This window comes from Perognathus longimembris, chromosome 5 (genome assembly GCF_023159225.1).
Source record: "Perognathus longimembris pacificus isolate PPM17 chromosome 5, ASM2315922v1, whole genome shotgun sequence".
NCBI lineage: Eukaryota > Metazoa > Chordata > Mammalia > Rodentia > Heteromyidae > Perognathus > Perognathus longimembris.
The window spans coordinates 51,582,463-51,609,218 of record NC_063165.1 but is presented as its reverse complement, the minus strand read 5'-3'; the positions used below and the strand labels follow the sequence as shown (position 1 = coordinate 51,609,218).

At 40.6% G+C, this 26,756-nt stretch overlaps 1 protein-coding gene across 3 annotated transcripts; it reads left to right on the top strand.

Annotated features, from left to right (window-relative positions):
• Positions 1-662: 662 nt before the first annotated feature.
• Positions 663-25,188, top strand: Rnf168 (ring finger protein 168). Of its 3 annotated transcripts, none has more exons than XM_048346868.1 (6): positions 663-1,764; positions 14,720-14,787; positions 18,936-19,115; positions 19,560-19,669; positions 20,574-20,655; positions 22,924-25,188. In XM_048346868.1, the coding sequence occupies exons 1-6, from the start codon at positions 1,464-1,466 to the stop codon at positions 23,839-23,841; spliced, it is 1,659 nt and encodes a 552-aa protein (XP_048202825.1). In that variant the 5' UTR covers positions 663-1,463; the 3' UTR covers positions 23,842-25,188. The 3 variants fall into 3 exon arrangements, with proteins under 3 accessions (XP_048202825.1, XP_048202826.1, XP_048202824.1); XM_048346867.1 differs by having other exon boundaries at positions 670-1,764; positions 14,720-14,796; XM_048346869.1 differs by lacking the exons at positions 19,560-19,669; positions 20,574-20,655 and having other exon boundaries at positions 668-1,764; positions 14,720-14,796.
• Positions 25,189-26,756: the final 1,568 nt, after the last annotated feature.

Below are 26,756 nucleotides of genomic sequence, written 5' to 3'. Positions count from 1 at the left end.
TTGTCTTGTCTGTATTTTTAGCTCACCTCCTCAGAATATTCTTTTTTTTTTTTTTTTTTTTTTTTTTTTGCCAGTCCTGGGGCTTTAACTCAGGGTCTGGGCACTGTCCCTGAACTTCTATTGCTTAAAGCTACTTAGAGGTAGCACTCTACCACTTGAGCCACAGCCCCACTTCTAGCATTTTCTGTTTATGTAATACTGAGGAATGGAACTCAGGGTTTCATGCATCCTAGGCAAGCACCCTACCATTAAGCCACATTCCCAGCCCAGAACGTTCTATTTTATTATACTCTAGAATGCTAGAGTTCTGAAATTGCAAATAAAAGTCATTAACTGAATCTGTTGTAATCTTGTCTTTCGATACCAAAAAATTAATAGAAATAAAAAATAACCTGAAGATTACTAAAGGAAGAATTACAAAAAAAAATTACTGTTCAGAGTGATGGAGGGTGAGGTTGACCCGGATGGATGATTTGCATGTGGAGAAGTGCCACAATGAAACCTCCTTGTACAACTTATGTATGCTAATTTTCAAAAAGTTACTAATCAAGTCTTTGTTGAGTGATTTTTTTTTTCTTCTCAGAGGGTAAACAAAAATTTCCGCAGCCTCGGGCGTGGAAGACTCCCGGTTAAAGTTGGGAGCCATCCAACAGACTAGGCGGAACTTGCGGCAGTGGTGTAGGAAGGGGCGGGGCAAAGCCAACCTTCCAAGCGTGGATGCCATCTCAAGTTCCCGGAAGTCCCGCCCCGCCGAAGCGTAGCCGCTTCTACCTTTGGACCATTCTCTGAGTAGGAAGTGCGTTTTTTGGCGGGCAGTTGTGACGTCACAAGCGCTAGTCTCACAGCTCGGGCTGCGGCGCAGTCGGCTGGAGAGACCCGTGAAAGGAGTGGAAAGGGGCGGGTCACGACTGGGAGCCCGGGGAAACTCGGAGCTGCCCAAAGCTGGGCCATGGGGCTCAGCCCCTCACCCCCGGCAACCGTAGAACAGAAAGGCCTGCTGTAGCGGGAGCCTGCGGTCCGGGCGGAAGCAGCGGCGTTCTCGAAGCAGCGGCCCTAGGGGCTTCTCGCCGGAGCTGCCCGTGTGAGGAGTAGCGGAGCTCGGCGCCGACTTCTCGTGGCGTGGGGTCCCGGGAGTCCCCCGTCCTCCTCGTGCAGCCGCGGGACTCCTGCCCAGGAGCAAGCACGCTGCCTGACAGAGACATATATTAATTCTCTGGCCTGTCTTTAATTCGCCGGTCTTTAGAAAGCTCAGACCGGCCTCGCAGGGTGACTCTGTTTACCTCACGCCCCCTGCGCTGCGCGGCCTCTAGACAGGGCTAACGCCCCTAGGGCCGCTTGTCTCCTACGCTGAGGCCACACATTGAAACTCCGGACAGTTCCCCGGCGTTCGCGGTAGCTGGCCCGAAACCCGACTGTCTGTTTTTCAGGTGTTGATGTTGACCAGGCCTCCTTAGCTTGGTAAAATGGCTGGATCCAAAGACGCTGTCCCTTCCCTGTCGGAATGCCAGTGCCAGATCTGTGTGGAAATCCTCATCGAGCCCGTGACCCTCCCTTGTAACCACACGCTATGTCATTCATGCTTCCAGTCCACTGTGGAAAAGGCCAGTTTATGCTGTCCCTTCTGCCGCCGCCGGGTCTCTTCGTGGACGCGGTACCATGCCCGCAGAAATTCTCTGGTCAATGTGGAACTCTGGGAGACGATTCAAAAAAACTACCCAGAGGAATGCAAACGTAGGATCTCTGGGCAAGAATCAGAGGACCTCGGTAAGTAAAACATGTCGTGTTTATTAGCTAAAATCCCCAGTCTTTTTTGTAGAAAGTGAATTTATTGGCTTTTTTTTTTCCTTTTTTACATTTGGAGGTTTGGGATTTATGGGCCCCCAAAATGTCTGTTAAATGTCATTGCATTTTGGCTGCTATGAGAATGGTCCAGCTGAGTTCGATTGCTGTTTGAGTTAAAAATAGAGGAGGAGGAGGGAAAAATGCCCGTTTGTAGAGTCGTTTATGAAAAGCAAATATTATCAGACGAGAAATGGTCGTACAGGGAAAAAAAGAACCACCTTCCAGTTTCTGTGTTATGTTTTACTTCCAATTACTTTCTCCAACTTGAGTCTCCATTCATTTTGTTCTCTCTTAACCATACCACGGGCCTAACTTAGGACTAAGTTCCAACTATTTCAGTCATTTTTAGTTACAATCTGGTGCCCCAAGGGCCCCCAAGCCGAGCACTTGGCTGCCAGCTAACCTCCACACGCCTAAGCTGTAAGCCACTAGACATTGTGTCTCAGCTTTGGGAGAGTTCTGTGGTGTACCTACCTGCTTTTTTAACCTTTTTATTTATTATGGCAAAAAGTACTGAAGAAAATTTGCCATTTCAACCACTCTTAAATGGTAGTTACCTTTTTTTTTAATGCATTTATTGCGCTATATAAGTCATACCCTTAAAGTGCAATTTAGTGGTTTGGGGTATATCATCGTTTTTAAATTGTGATGTAAGTATGTAGCAAAGTGCCATTTTAATGTAGACAGTTCAGTGTCATCAGTTACATTCTGAATGTGACTATCACCAGTTTCCACAAACTTCTTTGCTATTCCAAATAACCCTTCAGCAGTGATTCCCCTTTAGCCCAACTCATGGTTACCATCTTCTACTCTCTTTAAGTTTTACTAGGTATTTCTTTTCTTTTCTTTTTTTTTTTTTTTGGACAGTCCGGGGGCTTGAACTTAGGGCCTGAGTACTGTCCCTGGCTTCTTTTTGCTCAAGGCCTAGCACTCTGCCACTTGAGCCACAGCTCAGCTTCTGGCCATTTTCTGTATATGTGGTGCTGGGGAATTGAACCCAGGGCCTCATGTATACGAGACAAGCACTCTTGCCACTAGGCCCATATCCCCAGCCCTTCACTAGGTATTTCATTAAGCGAAATCATGAAATCTGGTTCGTTTCTGGCCTGTTTGACTTGGCATAATGCTTTTGAAGTTCATGCACAGTCTTAGTTCTTGTTTGTTTGTTTTTTTTGGCCAGACCTGGGCCTTAAACTCAGGGCCTGAGTACTGTCCCTGGCTTCTCGTTTTGCTCAAGGCTAGCACTCTACCACTTGAGCCACAGTGCCACTTCTGGCCATTTTCTATGTATGTGGTGCTGGGGAATCAAACCCAGGGCTTCATGTATAGGAGGCGAGAGGATATAATGTTAGTTTGTATTTTAATAGTTATTTCAATTATTTTATTTATATTCCCATGGTATCAGAGGAAGATCGTTCAATAGTTAAATAGTTACTTCCCCCCCGCCTTTTTTTTGTTTTTTGGCCAGTCCTGGGGCTTGGACTCAGGGCCTGAGGACTGTCCCTGGCTTCCTTTGGCTCAAGGCTATCACTCTGCCACTTGAGCCACAGCGCCATTTCTGGCCGTTTTCCATATATGTGGTACTGGGGAATTGAACCCAGGGCTTCACGTATACGAGGCAGGCTCTCATGCCACTAGGCCATATTCCCAGCCCACTTTCCATTCTTTTTTTTTTTGGCCAGTCCTGGGCCTTGGACTCAGGGCCTGAGCACTGTCCCTGGCTTCTTCCCACTCAAGGCTAGCACTCTGCCACTTGAGCCACAGCGCTGCTTCTGGCCGTTTTCTGTATATGTGGTGCTGGGGAATCGAACCTAGGGCCTCGTGTATCCGAGGCAGGCACTCTTGCCACTAGGCTATAACCCCAGCCCCACCACTTTCCATTCTTGTAAGTGTATTTTTTCTTTGGTATCGGAGGTTACTGGTCCCAGGCTCCTGTTTAGATAACAAAATCTGAGGATGTTGATGTTCTTTATACCAAAAGGTGCAGTTAGCATGGGCAGTCTTTTCACTTTGAAGTAAAACAAAATGAGCAGTAGTACCTTGCAGGAGGGTTATTTTGTTTGGGAGGAAAGATCTGTTTGTGAAAATGATAAATTTAAAACAACTTGAGCAAGTTCTGCAAGTGGTAAGAAAAAAAAGACTAGGAAGTGTTAAAACAAATGAATTTGGTGGGTGAAATTCCTTTCTGGGATCTCCAGACACTAGAGCTCTTTAGAACATTGCAAGACTTGCAATGCAGCCTTAGGTGATATAGCAGTTTATCCAATGATAGCTTTTTTTGCCAGAAGTCCAAGAAGTATCCCTACTTTAAAAATAACAAATACAGAACCTGAAGAAAGGCTTTGTTGATAAGCAGCCTACCACTTGAACCATACCTCCTGCCCAAAGAAAGGCTTTCTAAAATGGTAGAGGAGGGCTGGGAATATGGCCTAGTGGCAAGAGTGCTTGCCTCATATACACGAAGCCCTGGGTTCGATTCCTCAGCAGCACATATATAGAAAAAGGCCAGAAGTGGCACTGTGGCTCAAGTGGCAGAGTGCTAGCCTTGAGCAAGAAGAAGCCAGGGACAGTGCTCAGGCCCTGAGTTCAAGTCCCAGGACTGGCAAAAAAAAAAAAAAGAATCAAAATCCTAAAATGGTAGAAGAAGCATCAGTCTTGAGTGAAAAAACCAAGCTAGAGTGAAGGCCCTGAATTCAAGCCCCAATATGGGCATGTATGCACACACACAAAACTAAAATGGTAGAGGATATTTGTATGTTGCTGGCAGATAGTAATGGCAGAAGTAGATGACAGAATGCATTTTGCTTGAATGTTAGCACATTTTCTTCCTAAAAGGAAGACTAGATGTTTCCAAGAAATGGGGTTATAAGGCTAGCACTCTACCACTTGAGCCACAGCTCCACTTTAGCTTTTTTTGTGGTTAACTAGAGATCAGAGTCCCATGGACTTTGAACCCTGATCCTCAGATCTCAGCTTTCTGAGTGGCTAGGATTGATTACAGACATGAGCGACCAGGGCCCAGTACAACTTATCATTTATAGTATTGATATTGAACTGGTTCTGAGAACTTCTTAGGAAGAATTCGAAAGTACAAATGAACTGATTAGAAAAAAAAGCAAGTTCCTGAGAAATCTGAAGGCTCTTTCAGTTTCCCATTAAGAAATTTGCATTATGTAAAATGACATAAAGCTACTACTAAAATGTTTGTATTTGTTAAGATGTAGTCTTGTTTCATGGATGTTGCATCATATCAAAGCTTTTAAAAGTGTAAACCAGGTTCTCTGTACAGAAAGGGAACATTGTAGCATGGTGCTGATGGCTCAGGCCTGTAATCCTAGCTACTCTGGAGTCTGTGAGATCTGAGGATGGCGGTTTGAAGTCAGCTGGGCAGGAAAGTCTGAGACTCTTACCTCCAATTAATTACAGAAAAAGCCGGAAGTGGTGCTGTTCAAGGAGTAGAGTGCTAGCCTTGAGCCGAAGGATTTTGGAGATAGCACCCAGACCCAGAGTTCAAGGCCTAGCACCAGCAAAATGCCAACTGTAATCCCAGCCAGTTAAGAGGACATAATAACACACAGGAAGATGAACTGTGTTTACCCATTTTTCTTTGGCTGTATCTAATGACAGAATAAAGTTTTACTTTTTTTAGGAAAAGGAAGTATTTCTATATGGTATCCAATAAATACATACAATATGAAAAATTATCTTTAGTTGTACAATTGATTTCATTTGAACAAATCAGTTTATTATAAGTAGAGTGCATCTTGGTCAGTTTCACCTCTTCTATCTTTCTCCCCCATCTTTCCCAACTACACCTGTACCCTCAAGTTATATAGTTCTCCATTTTCATATATTTATAATACTAACTTTTGAAATTTACTTTTGAGGTAAGGTCTCATTGTGTAGCCCAGGCTGGCCAGGAACTTGGGATCCTCCTGCCTTACCTCTCTATTATCACAGGTGTACATCACACCATACTTGCTTGGCTGGACCTTTTTTTTTTTTCCCCCCACCAGTCCTGGGGCCTGAACTCAGGGCCTTGTTCCTGGCTACTTTTTGCTTAAGGCTAGCACTCTACCACTTGAGCCACAGTGCCACTTCTGGCCTTTTTCTATATATGTGGTGCTGAGGAATCCAACCCAGGGCTTCAGGTATATGAGGCAAGCATTCTACCACTAAGCCATATTCCTAGCCCCTTGGCTAGAGAGAGAGAGAGAGAGAGAGAGAGAGAGAGAGAGAGAGAGAGAGAGAGAGAGAGAGAGAGCACTCAAGGCTTGTATGCTGTCCTTGAACCTCTTTTTTTTTCCCCACTCAAGGCTAACACTCTACCACTTGAGCCACAGCTTCACTTCTGGCTTTTGTGGTTAGAGATAAGTGTCTCATGGACTTTACTGCCCAGGCTAGCTTTGAATGGTGATTTTCAGGTCATCCTGAGTACCTAGGATTACAGGAATGAGCCACTGTCACCTAACTTTTTGTTGAACTAAGATTTTTATTTCAGAATAGGAAAAAAAAAAGCATAATGGTTTTTCTTTTAGTGACTCCTGCCTGCCTAGGAGAAACACTCATTGCATTTAAATTAAATCAATTGCAACAGCAGTTTTAGTGTTAACCAGAAGGGAGCAATGTTAATTTGTTTCCAACATGTGGCAAAAATCAACTCTCATAGTAACTTCTAGCCTATAGAAAGGATTTTTTTTCCATTCTTCATACACTTAGAATTAAGAAATAGCACCCAATTATACTCATTAGCATGTTGAATTGAAATACCTTTAACAAGCTATTTAAAAATCAAATTAAAAAAAAAGCACTGGAAAACAGGGCGTAAGATATCACAAGAAATGTACACACTGCCCTACTATGTAACTGTACCCTTTTTGCACAACACCTTGTCAAAAAAATTGTGTTCAATTAATAAATAATTTTTTTTTAAAAAAAGCACTGGAAATATGGCCTAGTGGTAGAGTATACATGGCCTAGTATACATGAAGCCCCAGGTTCAATTCCTCAGCACCACATATATAGAAAAAGCCAGAAGTGGCGCTGCGGCTCAAGTGGAGAGTGAGCAAAAAGAAGCCAGGGACAGTGCTCAGGCCCTAAGTTCAAGCCCCAGGACTGGCCAAAAAAAAATAGCAAACAAGCTGGGCATGGCAGGAGTGAATTCCAGGACAGCATGGGCTATGTATTGAGTAAAATGAAGGGCGAAAGAGTGAAGAGAGGCAGTAAAGAAAAGGAGAGGCAGGGCAAGGAAAAGAAGTATGGAAAAGGGAGAGGAAAGAGATGTTGTAGGCAAATGACAATTTTAATTCGTTGTGTCTACAGTTGAAGAACTACTAACCTTAATTTGTCTATAAAAATAACTTAAAATTTAGGGCTGGAATATGGCTTAGCGGTAGAGTGCTTGTCTTGCATGCATGAAGCCCTGTGTACGATTCCTCAGCACCACATAAACAGAAAAAGCCAGAAGTGGTGCTGTGGCTCAAGTGGTAGAGTGCTAGCTTTGAGCAAAAAGGAAGCCAGGGACAGTGCTCAGGCCTTTAGTCCAAGCCCCAGGACTGGCAAAAAAACAAAAAAAAAACACCACAAAAAACCCCACAAAAACAAAATAACCTTAAAATTTGAGTCATCTCTCATTTTTAAAAAGATTGTTTTCTGTAAGCTGCATATTCCTTTGCTTTGCTACTTACTATGCTTTTCTTCTTAATTCTAGAAGTTCTTATTGTATTCTTAGTCTTAATTCTCTAAGGATTTATGTAATAAGTAACTTCTCAGTGTTTTTTTATGTCACCATAAAAGTTTCATGATAAAAAATAAAATCTACACGTTTTAATTGGGGAATCCTGTTATTCAGGAAATCTACATTATCATAAAATTTATGTTGTATTTTCTTCATGGCCGTTTGTAGTTTATTCCATTAGAAAAAAATAGCTTGTCTGGCATTTGAGTGTTATAGAGGTTTAGGTATTTTGACCATTGCCATTTGTAAGCACACTACCTAGTGAATAGATCCATCTTGTATCCCTAGTGATATGCTTATTTTCTGAACTAGTAAGGGCCTGGACACTGTTCCTGTACTGTTGCTTGAGGCTAGTGCTCTACCACTTTGAGCCACAGTTCCACTTCCAGTTTTCTGGTGGTTAACTGGAGATAAGGGACTCAGAATTTCCCTCCCAGGCTGACTTTGAACTGTGATCCTCAGATCTCAGCCTCCTGAGTCACCTGAAAGCTTTTTTATTTTGTAACTGTTTACTGATAAGGTGTGTCAGCAACATGCCTTCCTTTTTAAATTCTACTTACATGTTTGCTCTTTGGTTTTGCTATCTAGTATAATAAATCTGTATTATTTTTCTAAACTGTCCTAATTTCTTATTCTGGGGATTGAACCAAAGGCATGTCTGAAGTGATTTACCCTTTGATCAGGTTTGTTTTTTTCTTTCTTGTCTTTTTTTTTTTTTAAAGGACTGTTGTTTAAAATCAGGACATTGCACTTTCTAGGAGAGTTTCCTACAACTTGAGTTATATCCTGAGCCCTTCTTGCTTCAGATAGTCTTGTGCTTTACTGAGACCATGATTCTCTTTTTTTTGGTGGGGGGGTTGGTACTGAGACTTGAACTCAGGTTTTGTGTCCTTGCTTAGTTCTCTATCTCTGTGTCTCTCTCCCCCCTCCCTCCTTCTCCCTATCTCCCTCTCCCTCTTCCACTCCCTCTCCATTTCTCTTCTTTCTCCTTTCCTTCTCTCCCTCCTTTCCTTCCTTGTATCTGTCTGTCTGAATGTCTGTTTTCTTTAAGTTGTTGTACAAAAAGAGTAACTTCTTCAAAGCAATTTATGGATACAATGCATCTTGATCAATGTCATCCCTTTCATCGTTTTCCCCTCCTTGCTTGGATTTTTTGCTCACAACTGACACTATACCAGCGTTTTTGTGGTTAATTGAAGAAAGAGTTTTGTAGACTTTTCTGCCTATCAGGAGCCAGTATCTGGTCTACATCAACCTCTTGAGTAGTTCAGATTGTATACCCAGCTTGGGGTTCACAAACTTTTAACACCAGGCTGAATTAAAATCCAATTCTCTTCACCTCCATAGTAGCTGAGATTACAGGTGTGCACCATCACATCTGGCTCAACTTTATTATAGTAAGCTATGCCTAACAGGGCTGGGAATGTGGCTTAGCAGTAGAGTGCTTGCCTAGCGTGCATGAAGCCCTGGGGTTGATTCCTTAATGCCACATAAACAGAAAAGGCTGTAAGTGGCACTGTGGCTCAAGTGGTAGAGTGCTAGCCTTGAGCAAAAAGAAGCCAGGGACAGTGCTCAGGCCCTGAGTCCAAACCTCAGGACTGGCAAAAAAATAAAAATAAAAAGTAAATAAAATGTTGATTTCAGTCTCATTAAATACCTTAATCTTTTTACAACTATCATCCATCTCCATTTTTCTTCTGTAATTGAAACTGCCCATTTTTTTAAAAAAATTTAAAATTTTAACATAATGACCATCCTTAAATGTTCATTTCAGTGTCATTAAATATGTTAACCTTTTTGCAACTATCATCCATCTCAGTTTTTCTTCTGCAATTGAAACTATACCCATTAAACAAAACCTCCTCATTAATCTTTCTCCCTGACCCTTGGTATCATTCTACTTTCTGCCTCTATGAATTTGACTACTATAGTACTTGGTATAAGTGGAATCACAGAACTTGTTCTTTTGTGTCTGGCTATTTTACATAGCATAATATCTTCAAGATTCTTGCATGTTCTAACAGTTCAGAATTTCACTTTTTAGACTTTTTAACACTGACAAAATATCTCAGATAAATAACCGAGGAAATATTTATTTCAGCTTAGGTTTTGGAGCTTTGAGTTCACAGTTCACTAACTCTATTGCTTTTATGTTTATGGCAAAGCAGAAACATAGTGGAAGAACACAGTAGAAGAAAGCTGTTCAGCTCATGGCAGCTGAGAAGCAAAAAGAGATAGGAAGGGGCCAGGGACAAAATATGACCCTCAGTGACATATCCTCCAGCGACTTATTCCTTTCAACCAGACCTTACCTCCTAACAGAACCTTGGTATGAATTCATCAGTGGATTAACAGTTTGATGAAGCTAGTGCCCCAATGAATCTCAATAGTGCCACCAGCTAGAATCAAGCCTTCAATACATGAACCTTTAGAGAGATAATTGGTTTTCAAACCATTCCTTTCAGCTATTCCTTTCTTTTCTATTTTAAAAATTTTTATTGACAAGGGGGTACAGTTACATAATATGGCAGTGAATACATTTCTTGTGATATCTTAAAACCTCATTTTTCTTTCCCTTCCCTACAGCAGGTAGGCATATATACAATATCCAGTGTACCTAAATCCTATACAGTAACCACGTAGGGTACGCCATAGGAAATTCACCTAGAACTTTAAAGGTAACGTCAACAGAAGAGTCCTCCTGTGTCCTTCTCTTGGAGTTGTTTTTGCTTATCCTCGTCTTATATAATCATGTGTACATAGCTGTTGAGCTATTGTGATCCACTGATAGGTCTATTCTAGACCTTTTTATGTTTAGTAGTTGTTTGGTTTTTAGATACATAATGTAAAGTCGCTGACCCAAACATGTGGAAATACCATTTGAAAAGAAGTTTGTAGTTTTGCAGACCTGGTCTGTACTGTCCTCCTCCCTCCCTAACAGTCATATATCAAGGAAACCATGCCCCTTTGTTCTCTGTGTTCTAGGCTTGTCTCGCTCAACATTATTTGTTCAAGTTCTGACCATTTCCCTGCGAATACCAATATTATATCATTTCCAGTCGCTATGTAGTATTCCATTGTGTATAGGTACCACATTTTTTTAATCCATTCATCTGTAGTGGGGTGTCTGGGTTGTTTCCATATTTGGCTATTGTGAATTGTGCAGTGATAAACATGTGCAAATGTCTTTAATCATAAAGAGACCTGAGACCTGTTGTTCACAATAGATGCCTAGGAATGCTATGGCTGGGTCATAGGGTAGGTCTATGCTGAGTATACTGTTCTCCAAAGTGGTTGTACTAATTTGCATTCCCACCAACAATGGAGGAGGGTTCCTCTTTCCCTGCATCCCCTCCAGCATTTGTTGTTGCCTGAGTTCAGAGTATAGGCCATTCTAACTGGAGTGAGGAGGTATCTCAGGGTTGTTTTTATTTGCATTTCCTTTACTGCCAGGGATGTTGAACATTTCCTCATATGTTTCTTTGCCATTTTTATCTCTTCTCCTGTGAAGTCTCTCTTTAGCTCCTTTGCCCATTTCCTAATTGGTTTACTGGATTTGGAGGGGGTTAGTTTTTTGAGTTCTCTGTAGATGATGGATATTAGGCCTTTGTCTGTTGCTGTGCTGGTGAAGATCCTTTCCCATATGGTTGGCTGTCTTTCTATTTTGGTGGCTATGTCCTTAGCTGTGCAGAAACTTTTTATTTTGTAGTAGTCCCATTTGTCAAGAGTCTCCCCTATCTGTTGTGCCCCTAGGACTATGTTCAGGAAGTTCCTCCTTGTGCCTACAGTGCCTACAGTGTCTCCCACTCTGTCCTTCAGTAGTTTCAAGGTTTCAGGTCTGATGTTGAGGTCCTTAATCCATTTTGAGTTGATCTTGGTGCATGGTGAGAGGCAAGGGTCCACTTAGAGTTTTCTACATGTGGCTGCCCAGTTTTCCCAGCACCAGTATTTGAAGAGGCTATATTTTTTCCATTGTATGTCTTTAGCTCCTTTGTTGAATATCAGCTGACTGTAAGAATGCAGTTTTATTTCTGGGTCTTCTTTCCTATTCCATTGGTCTTCAGGTCTGTTTTTATGCCATTACCAGGCTGTTTTTGTTATGATGGCTCTATAATAGAGCTTGAAGTCTGGTCTCCAGGGCTTTAAACATATATGGGTGTTGTATTTTGTCAAAGGCTTTTTGGGCATCAGCTGAGATGATGATATGGTTCTTGGTCTTAGCTCTGTTGATGTGAATTACGTTTATTGATTTGCGGATGTTGAACCATCCTTCAGCTATTCCTTTCTATGGCTGAGTAATATTCTATTTTATGTGTATACCACATTTACTTTATCTATTGATGACACTTGAGTTGATTCCACCTTTTGGTTATTGTGGCTAAGGTGGTTATGAATGTTGGAATCTGAGTGCCTACAGAATAAAATCTTTTGGGAAGTGCTGATTTTGTTCCACTGACTAGTTACTAAACACACACACACACAAAAAAAACAAACACAAAAAATGAATGAGGCTTGGAATGTGGCTTAGTAGTAATGCTTGCCTAGCATGCAGTACCACATACAAAGAATTTTTTTTTTGCCAGTCCTGGGCCTTGGACTCAGGGTCTGAGCACCATCCCTGGCTTCTTTTTGCTCAAGGCTAGCACTCTGCCACTTGAGCCACAGTGCCACTTCTGGCCATTTTCTGTATATGTGGTGCTGGGGAATCGAACCCAGGGCTTCATGTATACGAGGCAAGCGTTCTTGCCACTAGGCCATATCCCCAGCCCCAAGAATTTTTTTTTAAATAGAAAAAATTTTAAAAAGAAAAACCTGGTGAAAAACGGCTTCAGGTGTGATTCAGCACCAATCTAGTAAGAATGAGCACCTGAGTACAAACCCCAGTACCAACAAAACAAGTTATTATTACTTGTATATGTTTGCTGATTCTGGAGCTTGAATTTAGAGCTGACAGTACCCAGATCAATGTTCAAAGCTAGCACTCGGGCTGGGAATATGGCCTAGTGGTAAAGTACTTGCCTCATATACATGAAGCCCTGGGTTCAATTCCTCAGCACCACATATATAGAAAAAACCAGAAGTAGCCCTGTGGCTCAAGTGGCAGAGTGCTAGCCTTGAGCAAAAAGAAGCCAGGGACAGTGATCAGGCCCTGAGTCCACGCCCCAGGACTGGCAACAAAAACAAAACAAACAAAGCTGGCACTCTACCACTTGAGCTACAGCTTCACTTCTGGCTTTTGCATAGTTAATTGGAGATAAGTCTTAAGGACTTTCCTGCATGGGCGGCTTCAAATCAATATCCTCAGATCTGGGGCTGGGATTATGGCCTAGGGGCAAGAGTGCTCACCTCGTATACATGAAGCCCTGGGTTCGAGTCCTCAGCAGCACATATATAGAAAAGGCCAGAAGTAGCACCGTGGCTCAAGTGGCAGAGTGCTAACCTTGAGCAAAAAGAAGCCAGGGACAGTGCTCAGGCCCTGAGTCCAAGCCCCAGGACTGGCAAAAAAAAAAAAAAAAGAAAAAAGATTCTCAGATCTTAGCCTCAGGTATGGGCTTAGAATTAGCTATTTTAAAGTGTGTGTGTGTGTGTGTGTGTGTGTGTGTGTGTGTGTGTGTGTGTGTGTGTGTGTTTACTGCTGCTGTTTATGTTGTTTCCTTTATTTAGTGGGGACTGAACTCTGGGCCTGGGCACTGTCCTTGAGCTTCTTTTGCTCAAGGCTAACACTCTACCACTTGAGCCACAGTGCTACTTCCGGCCTTTTCTGTGTATGTGGTACTGAGGAATCAAACCCAGGGCTTCATGCATGCTAGGCAAGCACTCTACCACTAAGCCACATTCCCAGCCTCTTTTTGTTATTGTTGTTGCTATGCTGAGGATCAAATCCAGAGCCTGTGCTGTCCCAACTTGTTATGGAATAGTCAATAGTCCCACTTTTTTTTTTTTTTTTTTGCCAGTCCTGGGCCTTGGACTCAGGGCCTGAGCACTGTCCCTGGCTTCTTTTTGCTCAAGGCTAGCACTCTGCCACTTGAGCCACAACACCACCTCTGGCCATTTTCTATACATGTGGTGCTGGGGAATCGAACCTAGGGCTTCATGTATACGAGGCAAGCACTCTTGCCACTAGGCCATAGGCCATATTCCCAGTCCCCGTCCCACATTTTTTAAGTTCCTCTAGAGCAGTATTGGCAAATTGCTGGCCTGTAGGCCATATGAAATCTGTACACATGTTTTTATGACCATTGAGTGCCAGCATTTAAATGGAAAGAGTTCATATATCTGGAATTACTGATTTTCTTTTTCTTCTTTAGAGGGAGAAGGCATGCATGTCTTGGTACTTGAATTCAAGGGGCCTGGGTGCTGACCCTAAGCTTTTGTGCTCAAGGCTAGTGCTGTATCACTTGAGCCACAACTCCATTTCCAGCCTTTTGGTGTTTGATTGGAGATACGAGTCTTGCGGACTTTTCTTGTCTTGGCTGGCTGAACTGCAATCCTCAGCTCTCACTTTCTTGAGTAGCTAGGATTACAGATGTGAGCCACTAGAGCCTGGCTGGAGTTTCTTGAAAAAGAAAAGAAGTCACATAGAAATGTGGCTCAGGTGGTACAGAGCCAGCCAATGAGTAAAACTAAGCATCAAATAACAAGTTTGTTGTCCCAGACAACAAAAAAGTCCAGCAATAAATAGGCTTGGGTTTCTTTTTTTTGCTAGTTCTGGGGCTTGGACTCAGGGTCTGAGTACTGTCCCTGGCTTCTTTTTGCTCAAGGCTCACTACCACTTGAGCCACAGAGCCACTTTTGTTTTTTTCTGTGTATGTGGTGCTGAGGAATCAAACCTAGGGCTTTGTACATGCTAGGTAAGCACTCTACTGCTAAGCCATATTTCCAGCCCCTGCAGTATATTGTTTTATGGAATTAAAATTAACCCCAGTAATAATGTCTAAAGAAAGAATTAAGCATGTTATTCGTGTGCCACCTGCAGCAAAAAACCTAGCATTTTAAAATGGAATTCTAAAAGAAGATAGTATTACAGTAACTATTGATAATTGTACTTTTATTTTAATATTTATGTTTTAGTGGAAGGACAAGATTAGCTAAAGTTCTGTGTTGCCTGTAATAACTACTTTTTTTTTTCATGTGGAACAGTTGACAGCTATCAGCCTATTCGTCTATTAAGTAAACCTGGGGAATTGAGGAAAGAATATGAAGAGGAGGTAAGCAAGGTAGGTGCTAGTTTTTTCTTCTGTTGTGTTTTAAGTCTCAGATTTTACATATAGTTCCATATTCTTACATAACTACTATATATTGAAAAATAAGTTATCTTAATGTGCTTTATAAGGGCTCTATTTAAAAACATTTATTCAAAATAGTCATAAACTGGGGCTGGGGATATAGCCTAGTGGCAAGAATGCCTGCCTCGGATACACGAGGCCCTAGGTTCGATTCCCCAGCACCACATACACAGAAAACGGCCAGAAGCGGCGCTGTGGCTCAAGTGGCAGAGTGCTAGCCTTGAGCGGGAAGAAGCCAGGGACAGTGCTCAGGCCCTGAGTCCAAGGCCCAGGACTGGCCAAAAAAAAAAAAAAATAGTCATAAACTAGTTTTAATGTACTTGTAAAAATTGGTGTCCTTATTTAGTAGGGATCCCTAGACCTTTAAGTATGGGGATTTCTTTCATTGAGCTGCAAAAATGGAAACAGATGGTAAATTACTGGTTGGGATGAGGAAAATTCACAGGGCTAATTGGGAAATATGTAAGTAGGAAGTGTAGTACTTACTGCAAAGCCTTTGAGTCTCACTAGCACCGAGCCAGAACATCTTGTATTCCCACTGTATCCTGCTACAGGGCAGTAGTACTGTCCAGTAGAAGTACCATTTGAGCCACTATATAAGTGAAATTTTTCTATTAGCCACATTTTCTTTCTTCTTTTGATTTTGGTATTTTGAGGCAAGATCGCTATATAGTCTAAGCTGGCCTTGAATTTACCCTGTAGCCCAGGCTGGCTTCAAACTCAGCCTTTCTAGTACTGGGATTACAGGCTAATAATAACTGCATTAAAAATACTTTTTAGGTCTGGGTGCCAGTGGCTCATGCTTATATTCCTAGCTACACAGGAGACTGAGACCTGAGGATTACAGTTTAAAGCCATGGGCAGGAAAGACCATGAGACTCTTTTCTCCAATAATATATTGAGAAAAAGCAAGAAGTGGTTCTGTGGCTCTAATGGTAGAGTGTTAGCCTTAAGCACAAAGGCTTGGCAACAGTACCCAGGCAAAACAAAAAAGAAACAGAAGTGGAGCTGTGGCTCAAGTGATAGAGTGGCTAGCCTTGAGCAAACAAGCCCACAGACAGTGCCTAGGCCCAGAGTTCAAGCCCCACTTATTAATAACAACAAAAGATACTTTTTACTTTTACCATAGGGGTATGGTTCAAGTGATAGACTGCCTGCCTAACAAAGTGCAAGGCTCTGTGTCCCATTACCACCACCACCAAAAAAAATGTATATGTAGAGTACTTATCTAGTATACACTGGACACTGGGTTCTGTTCTTACTGGGAGGGCAGCAAAAGCTTTAACGTGTGTGTGTGTGTATGTGCACACATGTGCGTGCTTTGTACACACATGCGCATACTCCAGTACCTAGGATCTGGGCACTGTCTCCTAGCTTTTTCTCTCAAGACTGGTGTTCTTCCACTTGAGCTGCAATTCTACTTCCAGCACTTTTTCCTGCCCAGGCTAGCTTCAAACCACTTAGATTTCAACCTCCTTAGTAAGTAGAATTATAGTTGTGATCCACTGCACCTGGCTGTATTATTTTTCTTTTTTAAAAAATATTTTTATTGGGGAGGGGGAAGGTAACAAACTGTACAAGAAATGTATGCAATGCCTAACGTATGAAACTGTAACCTCTCTGTACATCAGTTTGACAGTAAAAATTTAAAAAAAAATTTATTGAGATTAAGTAACTACATATATTTCACAGTACACATTTTAACCTTCACAATGATGAAAATCATCATTCTTAACTACAAAGCTTATGAACCATTTCTTCCAGATCAGGTGATAAGTACATTTCTTCGTTTTGTTTAGTATCATCTGTTCCCTCTTTCTCTCCCATCACCACTTTTGAGTTGCTCAGTTCACTTTCATCAATGTCCAATGTGGCTGATGGGCCCCTCTGCTGTATTTTTTTTTGCCCACTCATTCTTTGCCGTCCCAGCTTGTATTATTTCTTTTATTTATTTATTAATTGAACACAAATTTTTTGACAAGTTGTTGTGCAAAAAGGGTACAGTTACATAGTAGGGCAGTGTGTACATTTCTTGTGATATCTTACACCCTGTTTTTCTTTCCCTTCCCTAGGTCAGGTAGACATATATACAATACACAATGTATCAAGAACATATACAGTATCCACGTGGCCAAGCCCAAGAAAATTCGCCTAGGGCTTTAAATGTAATGTCAATATTAAACAATATGTCGACAGTAGTCTTATATGAACGTACATACATAGCTTTTGGGCTATTGTATTCCACTGAGAGGTCAATTTTTGACCTTTATATGTTGAGTAGTTGTTTGGTTTTAGTTACATACTGTTGGGTCGCTGCCCCAAACCTGCGGGAAATACCATTTGACAAGCAGTTTTTGGTTTCACAGACCTGGTCTCTACTGTCTCGGTCACCCTTTCTTAACAGTCGTATATCAGGGAGATCATGCCCCTTTGTTTTCTGTGTTCTAGGCTTGTCTCGCTCAACATTATTTGTTCAAGTTCTGACCATTTCCCTGCGAATACCAGTATTTCACCATTTCTAATCGCTATGTAGTATTCCATTGTGTATAGGTACCATATTTTTTGGATCCATTCATCTGTGGAGGGGCATCTGGGTTGTTTCCATATTTTGGCTATTGTGAATTGTGCCATGATAAACATGGAAGTACAAATATGTATTATTTCTTTTGGCAATTGAAGTGTCTGCAAGCATTGCCATAGCTCATACAGCCTGAGGTACTATCTCAGCTGTGCTGTTTACTAATCTAAAAAGTTACTGGGCACCAGTGGCTTATTCCTGTAATCCTAGATACTTAGGAGGTAGAAATACGAGGATCCTGTTTCAAAGCCAGCCCGGGCAGGAAGGCCTGAGAGACTACCAAAAAAAACAAAAATGGAGGTATGGCTCAAGTGGTAGAGTGCTAGCCTTAAGCACAGAAGTTCAGGGACAGCTCCTACGCACTGGGTTCAAGCCCTAGAGCAACACACACACACACACACACACACACACACACACACACACACACACGCTACCTTTTTTTTATGTAAGGTTTTTCTTCTACATATCATGTACTTACTTGCCATAGTGGTTGCCTGTTGAGCACTGCCCACCGACTGATTTCAAGGATAGGTCCTGATTAGTTAAGTCAGTGTTGATCATTTTATCCTCTTTGCTAGGGTTTGATTCAGGAAGGTAAGCCTATCTTATTCAGTAGATGGTGTTCCAAACACTGTGTCAAATGTTTCCAAGAAAAATTACATTTGGGGGCTGGAAATATGGCCTAGTGGTAAAGTGCTCACCTCGTATACATGAAGCCCTGGGTTCGAGTCCTCAGCACCACATATATAGAAAAAGGCCAGAAGTGGTCCTGTGGCTCAAATGGCAGAGTGCTAGCCTTGAGCAAAAAGAAGCCAGGGACAGTGCTCACGCCCTGAGTTCAAGCCCCAGGACTGGCAAAACAAAACAAAACAAAGAAAAATTACATTTGTGTGGCAGTGTAGTAGAAACTGATGATGATTGATAAGAAAAAGGCATGGGTCTTCACAGTCTTAAGATTTCTGGGACAGGCTTCCTAAGTGAACTTGCTTGAACTCTTTGAAGTAAATTATTTCCAACTGGTTCTTCTTTTTACTATTCTTATGAAATACTGCAGTATATTGTATTAAAACGTTTAGAGAGCCAGGCACTGATGGCTCATGCCTATAACCCTAGCTATTCCCAAGGCTAGATCTGAGAATTTTTATTTGAAAAGTCCATGAGACTCTTTATCTCTAGTAATAACTAGGAAAAGTCTGGAAGTAGCTCAACTGGTAGAGTGCCAGAAAAAGTTTAGAAAAAGATGACCTTTCTTTTTTTTTTTTTTTTTTTTTTTTTTGCCAGTCCCAAGGCTTGGACTCAGGGCCTGAGCACTGTCCCTGGCTTCTTTTTGCTCAAGGCTAGTTAGCACTCTATCTCTTTATCAACAGTGCCACTTCTGGCCTTTTCTATATATGTGGTGCTGAGGAATCGAACCCAGGGCTTCATGTCTATGAGGAAAGCTCTCTTGCCACTAGGCCATAATCCCAGCCTGACCTTCTTAATCCTGTTTAAGGTGGAGGCAGAACGACGAGCCACTGAGGAAGAAGAAAATAAAGCCAGTGAAGAGTACATACAGAGATTGCTGGCAGAGGAAGAAGAGGAAGAAAAAAGACAGGCAGAAAAAAGACGAAATGAGATGGAAGAACAACTGAAAAGTGATGAAGAACTGGCAAGAAGGCTAAGCATTAATATTGTAAGTTTTAGGGGCAAACTGTAAAGTAGAAATATTTCTATTGCTTTGGTTTTCAAAAAACTGAAGCTGTCAACATAGCTAGAAGCTATATGAGGATTATTTTTACTCTCCTTTTTTTTTTTTTGCCAGTTCTGGGGCTTGAACTTAGGGCCTGTGCACTGTCCCTGAGCTTCTTTGCTCAAGGCTAGCATTCTACCACTTGAGCCACAGTGCCACTTCTGGCCTTTTCTGTTTATGTGGTATTGTAGAATTAAACCCAGGTCTTCATGCATGTTGGGCAAACACTTTTCCACTAAACCACATTCCCAGCCCTGTTCAGCCTTCTTCAAAGAATATGTAGAACTGAAATATACTTATGATTCCTGAAAACTTGAATTTAGTCCAATTAATTTCTTTTGTCATAAAGTTTTCTTTACTAATGCCTTTTATGCTTTTCTGTTGAAGAACAATTTCCATGAGACTTCTCCACAGAATTCTAGAAAATCTGATCCAGTTACACCCAAGTCACAAAAGAAAAATAAAAACAAACAAAGAAATACTGGAGATATTCAGAAGTAAGTAAACATGACTAAATTATTTAGTGAACACCTATTTGCCTTTTGTTTTTTTATTGTTTATATAGACCATTGATTATCAGAGTTTATCCTCGTGCTCTACATGAAACCTTGAAGATAATTTGAGATTGATGCAAAATGAAAAAAGAAGGGTGTAGCTCAGTGGTAATGATTGCTTAGCAATTGCAGAACCCTGGTAGCACAGTGAAAAGAAGATAATTACATATTTCATTCTTGGCTATCATGTGGGGACAAGTAAAAGCTGTCATGCTTTTTGCCTAGCTTCTTATTTTGGCAGACTTATACTTTTTATCTTGCTTGCTCAGGATTTCCATATTATTCCCCTTTTCACAAAATGAATCACTTGGATTTCAGTTTAAATTTTAGTGAAAAGAAAACTGGTCCCTCATAGATTCATGTTCATTGAAAGAATTTTAACATCTGGCACATAGATCACTTTATATTCTTGCCAGAATTCCAGTTTTCCAAATCCTGGCCAACACTTAAATTTATTTCCCTTTTTGCATTAAAGCATACTTACCCAAAACATCAGGTACCATGTTATAGTCGTATTTCAATCTTTTTCAATCTTTTCCCCCCTTTGGTGATAAAAGGGTTTCAGTTCAGGGCCTTCTTTGCACATTTACTGGGGAGTCAACCATCCCCACATCCCAGGAAAACACAAGGTAACAATTCTTCCAATGAACCATACCCACTGACCTACAGTTTTCAAAATTTTTAAAGTTTTATCCTGGTGTTAGACTCAAATGCCTGTGACCTGGAGATGACATACACTCTGATAAATCACCTAGTCACTAAGCCACACAACCTTAGGCATAAATAGTTAATCTAGCTTTATATTGAATACATACATTCAGATTTTGATTAATTTCTTTTTTTGAAGGTATTTGTCACCTAAGTCTCAATTTCGTTCAGCATCACAGCCTGAAGTTGTACAAGAAGATAGGAAAAACTCTGTATCTAAGGTATGTCAATACTGACAATGTCTTTAGTTAGGCAAGTTTTTTAATGACCAGTATTACTGGTATCTGTAATTCACTAACTTTTTAAAGGCACTATATAGTTCATGGAACACCTTTTCTTAGTCATTTTTATTTCACGTAGGTTAAGGGCCAACAAATTTTCTCTGAAGGACCAGGAAGCGACATTTTAGTCTTTGTGGTCAGTGCAGTCTTTGACAGCTGTTTGGCCTTGTTAGTATAGTCAGTATGAAAAGAAATAAGTTTATCTCTGTAACAATAAAACTTTACAGTGGACTCCTAGCTACTTAGGAGGAGGCTGAGATCTGAGGATCGTGGTTCAAAGCCAGCCTTGGGCAGGAAAGTCGTTGAGGATCTTATCTCCAATAAATTACTCAGAAAAGGCCAGTGGTGGTGCTGTGGCTCAAGTGATAAAAGTGTTAGCCTTCAGCAAAAGAAGCTCAGGGACAGCACCAAGGCCCAGAATTCAAGTCCCAGGATGGGCAAAAACTGTTTACAAAAACAGTCAGTAGACTGTCCATGGGCCATAGTTCCTAATGCCTGGCCTAAATAATCAAACTCATACCACAACTGAAACACCAGCTTCACTCAGAATTTTCTAAGATGGGAAATAAAACTGTTAGTAGGGCAACATCAAGCATGTCTATTCAGTAGGAGTCCTCACCGCTAAGAGCCTGATAGCCTAGAAACAAGATCAAACAAGTAAATGTGTACCATTCAAGTCTGGTACTTAAGAATAATTAGTTATGTCAGGTGCGGTAATCTCAGCACTAGGGCTCAGGCAGGAGGATCACAAGTTTGAAGCCAATCAGAAGAACAAGGAAGATCCTGTCTCCTCAGAGAAAAAAAAAGTCAGCTGTATCTAGTAATCTATGGGTATAGCTTCCTAGTAAATAAAAGAGCATTTATAATTCTGCTATGAATGCTGTTCACTGGTCAGGAGTCTTTCACCATATAAGTGATGTTTTACATTATGTTGTCAGGAAAATAGAACTAGGAAAGGGGAATTCATGCCAAGGTCAGTTTCCTACATAGAAGTTTTGTTAACTCATTCCTCACATTCCTAACTTTTTTCATTTCAGCTAAGTGGTTTTATACTATTTAACACGTAATAGACATTTACTATTTGCCAAATAACTGTCCATTTGCTAAAGGTAAGGTTATCTGTCTTGTACCCACTTTCCAGTTAAGGAAAGTCTTTAGGACAATTGCTTATAGTTCCTAAAGTAAATGAATAAAAAAGTGGAAGATTCAAGCTCACACTGAGAGTTGAAGGAAGAAGCATTGTAGGCTAGGATATATTTCCTACCCCATGTCATCTTCACAGCAAAACTAAAATAAGCATTCAAAAATTTGGCCACTCTAAATCACATTGGTTTACAAAAGAGGTACCAGGAGTAAGAAATGCAGAATCCTATGTCAATGATTCTCACCTGTAAACCTAGATATTCTGAAGGGTGAGATCCAGAGGCAACAAAGTCTAAGACTCCATTTCCAATTAACCAGCCAGCTAAACAAGCAAGTGCTAGGTACCCTGAGTTCAAACCCGGTATTGTGAGAAAGAAAGAGGGAAAGGGAAGAGAGGTGAGAGGAGGGGGAGTGAATGCCTTAATCTAAATCAACACACAGGATAAAAAGTTACATTAAGAAAGAATAAGGGGGCTGGGGATATGGCCTAGTGGCAAGAGTGCTTACCTTGTATACATGAAGCCCTGGGTTCAATTCCCCAGCACCACATATGTAGAAAACGGCCAGAAGTGGCAATGTGGCAGAGTGCTAGCCTTGAGCAAAAAGAAGCCAGGGACAGTGCTCAGGCCCTGAGTCCAAGCCCCAGGACTGGAAAAAAAGAAAGAATTAGGGGGCTGGGAATGTGGCTTAGTGGCTGAGTGCTTGCCTAAGATTCATGAGACCCTGGGTTTGATTCCTCAGTACTACATGAACAAAAAATAAAATTATATTAAAAAAAAAAGAATTAGTATGTTCAAAGCATCAAATTCCAATCCTTAATGCTACCAAAAAAAAAAAAAAGGGAGAAAGGGAGCTGGGAATGTAGCTCAAAAATAGGATACTTGCTTACCATGCATACGGCTCTGGATTTGTCCCCAACATTGTTAAGGAGAGAGACAGACAGAATATACCCTACTGGTAAAAGTTATGTTTAGTGACAGTTCAGCTGTAGAATCTATGTAGTTGAGTTATACATTATGATTTAATGTTCTTACCTTGTATGCTTGGTGATTTTGTTTTCTACAGGAAGTTGACAGTAGTGATGTTAAAAGTCCTACATGGCTAGACACTAGAACTGAAAAAGATATGCCAACACTTTCTCCACAGATATGCCTTGAAGGTGCAGTGTCCTCAGTAGGGTCACCTTTGCTACAGTTACGTGCCTGTGATGCAGAACAGTACTTGGAAGGAAGAGTCATAACAAGATCAAGTGATCATGACAAAGAACATTGTGTCAGAAGTCTTGAGGGGACTAAAACCGATTCTAAAGAAGCTACATTTACACCTTGTAGCATCACAGAGAATGGGTGCACTATGTCAGGTAGGATGCAGAAGACTGGAGACAGCACAGATTCAGCAGAAAATAAAGAGTCCCGTCTGTTGGCCAGTGATGATATTTCTAAAAGGAAAAATGAGTCCTCATTTGAAGCAGCTGGGGATCCATGCTTTTTTTCAAAAAGAAGAAAAATGTTCCCTAAATCTTCCTCTGATCAAGAGGAAACAGAAAAAAATTTTACCCAAAAACTGATAGATAGGGAGCGTATATTTTTTGAGAGACATAAACAAGAAGAGCAGGACAGATTATTAGCATTACAACTTCAGAAGGAAGAGGATAAAGAACAAATGATGCCAAACCGGCAAAAAGGATCCCCAGATGGGTATCAGTTACGTGCTACATCCTTACCCCCAGAAAAATCGCTTGATGGACAGAGGAGAAATTCCAAAGATAGGAACTTCAATACAGAGTGTTCAAAACGGGGGAGAAGCTCAAGAAATGAAAATCAGCAACCTTCTTGTAAAAGCCAGTTGAAATGTTCAGCTAATGGAAAAAAGATGCCAAATTCTACCAGAGATAATTATAATGTAAATAAAAGTGCCCATTCCCTTCAGCCTAGTAACTCACAGAAAAGTATTTTTCAGATGTTTCAGAGATACAAGCAGTAATGCAAGGGTAAAGGGGAGTATTTTGTAACCTAACAGCTGGTTTGTGAAGCTGTCTTTTCTATTAAAGAATCCTCACAAGGTTGTTGTAAGTTTCTGCTCTGTAGTCACAGTCGTTATCATTAAGGGTTGTCATTACAAGGAAAGAATGTATAAATGGGTTTCTGTAAAACTCCATGGTTTACAGGTGCCCTTATCTTTTCCATTCTTAGTAACTGTTGTGTACTGAATTTGCCACCATAGTGGATATAAAAATAAAAATGCCTTAGCCATAAAGTCCAAGAAGGCCTGAAGAGCCATTCTAAGATTTCATGTTTTATGGCAGTTTCTCACCTTTTGTCATGAACAGTGTTCAAAGCAAATTATACTAGACCAAGTGGTTAAGAAATCTATGAGAGTTTAAAAGCCTAGGGAATACTTGAAATGTACACCACTTAATTTTCCATCTCAATTTAAATTTTATGCATTATATGTTTCCTTTGAGTTAAAATGGTTCAGGATCAATGTTCAATCAGTTTTCTGGAAAATTGGAATTCAGTTACAGAAAAGAACCAGATCACTTAAGGAAAGGAGAGTTTGAGTTGGGACGGGACTAGATGGGGGGTGGCTTGGCAGTCGGGAACCAAACCAGGGAGTTAAGGAGTAGGTCTAGAATGAACTGCAGGTTCCTTCTGACAGAATTCTCCCTCGTGTTTTCTTTGCTAAATGACATAGAAAACATGTTTGGGGTTACAGCTTTTTGACACCATGGTATCTAATATAAAAAAAGTTACTTATCTGAATTATTTTTTTTTTGCAATTTGTGTTTCTACTAATCTATTCCAGAAAAAAAAAAAAGACTGAGAATTAACTAAGACAGTTCTATCATAGTATGTAGTCAAAGCTGGAACAAACCTGTGCTTATGGACAGAAATAGGAAGTATAATATATGGGGTTTGTCCAGCCTTGTCCCTGTAAGTTAAATCATAAAGCACTGATTTTATTTAGTAACATTTACCTTAGAGACTATCAAGCCTTGTTTCATCAAAAGGAACAACTTTTAGCAAACAAAAGTCTTAATAGCATTTTTGCTGGCATTTTAGTAACCTATTTAATATCAATAAACAATATGCTCTTCTAGCATGAATGCTAGCTTTAAGTTGTTGGTATTTTCATGTATCAAGTTTTCTTTTTCCTTCTAAATTTTGTGGTTAAAATTCTATCATTTACATACTTGATGGCATCTATGTGAATATTGATTGGGTAATGATGGGTAAAATTCTAACTCAAAATTCAATTTGCCCTTTCTCAAAATAAATTGCCCTCTATATAATAATTATGATGAAATATAGTCAAACCATATTTGTCTGGAACAGATTAAACTGAAATCAGTCTTATCAACTCACTATGTAATTAATATTCAATATGCAATTGAGTGTGCAATTTCACTTAATGTTTTAGGATAGACATTATTGGAACTCCTTGAATTGAAAGTTGTCTAAGTCCTGAAATATACAAAATAGCCCATGATATGACATTTAAGATTATTTAATTACTAATTTGTGAAGAAGACTTCCTGATTAAGGTTGGTTTAAGATAACTTCATTTCTATATTAGCCTCTCTGTCATTCCTACCGTGTTTGCCTTCAGAAACTAAAAGTTTTTTGTTGGGACTGTACTTTTTTATTTTTGTGAAAGATGTTAGAATGTTTAATTTCTCAATAAGTATTAAAGCTACACAGATAATAATCTGAAATTTTAAAGGAATTATTAAAGATAAAAATTGACTTGTGGCCTGGGAATGTGGTGTAGTAGAGTGCTTGCCTCACATGCATGAAGCCCTGGGTTTGATTCCTCTGCACTACATAAACAGAAAAAGCTGGAGGAGGCACTGTGGCTCAAGTTGTAGGGTGCTAGCTAGCCTTGAGCAAAAACAAGTGCTCAGCCCTGAGTTCAAGCCCCAGGAATGGCAAAAAAAAAAAAAAAAGAAAAAGACTTGTGTTTATTTTACTTACATTTGAAGAATTGGAGCCAGTATCAGTGGCTCACGCCTGCGATTCTTGTTATTCAGGAAGCTGAGATCTGAGGATCACAGTTTGAAGGCAGTAACGTTGATGAGACTCATCTCCAATTAAATCACAGAAAAAGCCAGAAATGGCTCTGTGGTTCAAGTGGTAGAATGCTTGCCTTGAGCAAAAGGAGCTCAGGGACAGTACCCAGGCCCAGAGTTCAAGCTTCAGGGCAGGCAAAGATAAATTAGAATTGGCTGCATAACAAATTCTGGCATGGGCATGGTGACCAGTAGTAACATCCTAAGCTTCAGCTATCTAGTAAGACCCTCTCTGAAAAACCAAGGGCTGAGGATGTAGTTCAGTGGTAGAGCACTTTTTTTTTAGCAAGCACAAGGTTCTTGGTTCAATCCCTATTAGAGAAAAAGAATCTGCATACTGATTTTTCTTGGAGGAACAGTACTAGGGATTGAACTTGGCCATGTGCTTGTTAGACAGGTGATCTACTTCCCTTTTTGCCATAGTTTGTTTTTCATGGAGGGATCTTGGACTTTTTACCTAGGACCAACTTCAGACCATGATCATCCTCCTTCCACCTAGCTGGTATTAACAGCCATTCTCCACAATGCCTACCTAGGGTTTTTTGTTCTTTTTTTAGTATCTAGAGATATGGCCTGGAACCTTAATCCTCCCAATTCCCCATGTTATTTATATATACTATCTGCTGCCAATTCATTGAAAAGGGTTAAACACAAGGTCTAGCCAAGTGCCTTGACTCATACCTGTAATCCTAGCTGCTCAGGAGGCTGAAATCTGAGGATCAAGATCTAAGAGAGCATGGGCAGGATAGTCCACGAGATTCCAATTAACCACCAAAAAGTTGGAATTAGAGCCTGTAGCTCAAGTGGTAGAGCAGCCTGCCTGCTCTGT

Coding starts and splice junctions, on each gene's coding strand:
- Rnf168 (XM_048346867.1), top strand. CDS start 1,464: ATGGCTGGATCCAAAGACGCTGTCCCTTCCCTGTCGGAATGCCAGTGC. Junction 19,670..20,573: donor AATACTGGAGATATTCAGAA/GTAAGTAAACAT, acceptor CTTTTTTTGAAG/GTATTTGTCACCTAAGTCTC. Junction 20,656..22,923: donor GGAAAAACTCTGTATCTAAG/GTATGTCAATAC, acceptor TGTTTTCTACAG/GAAGTTGACAGTAGTGATGT.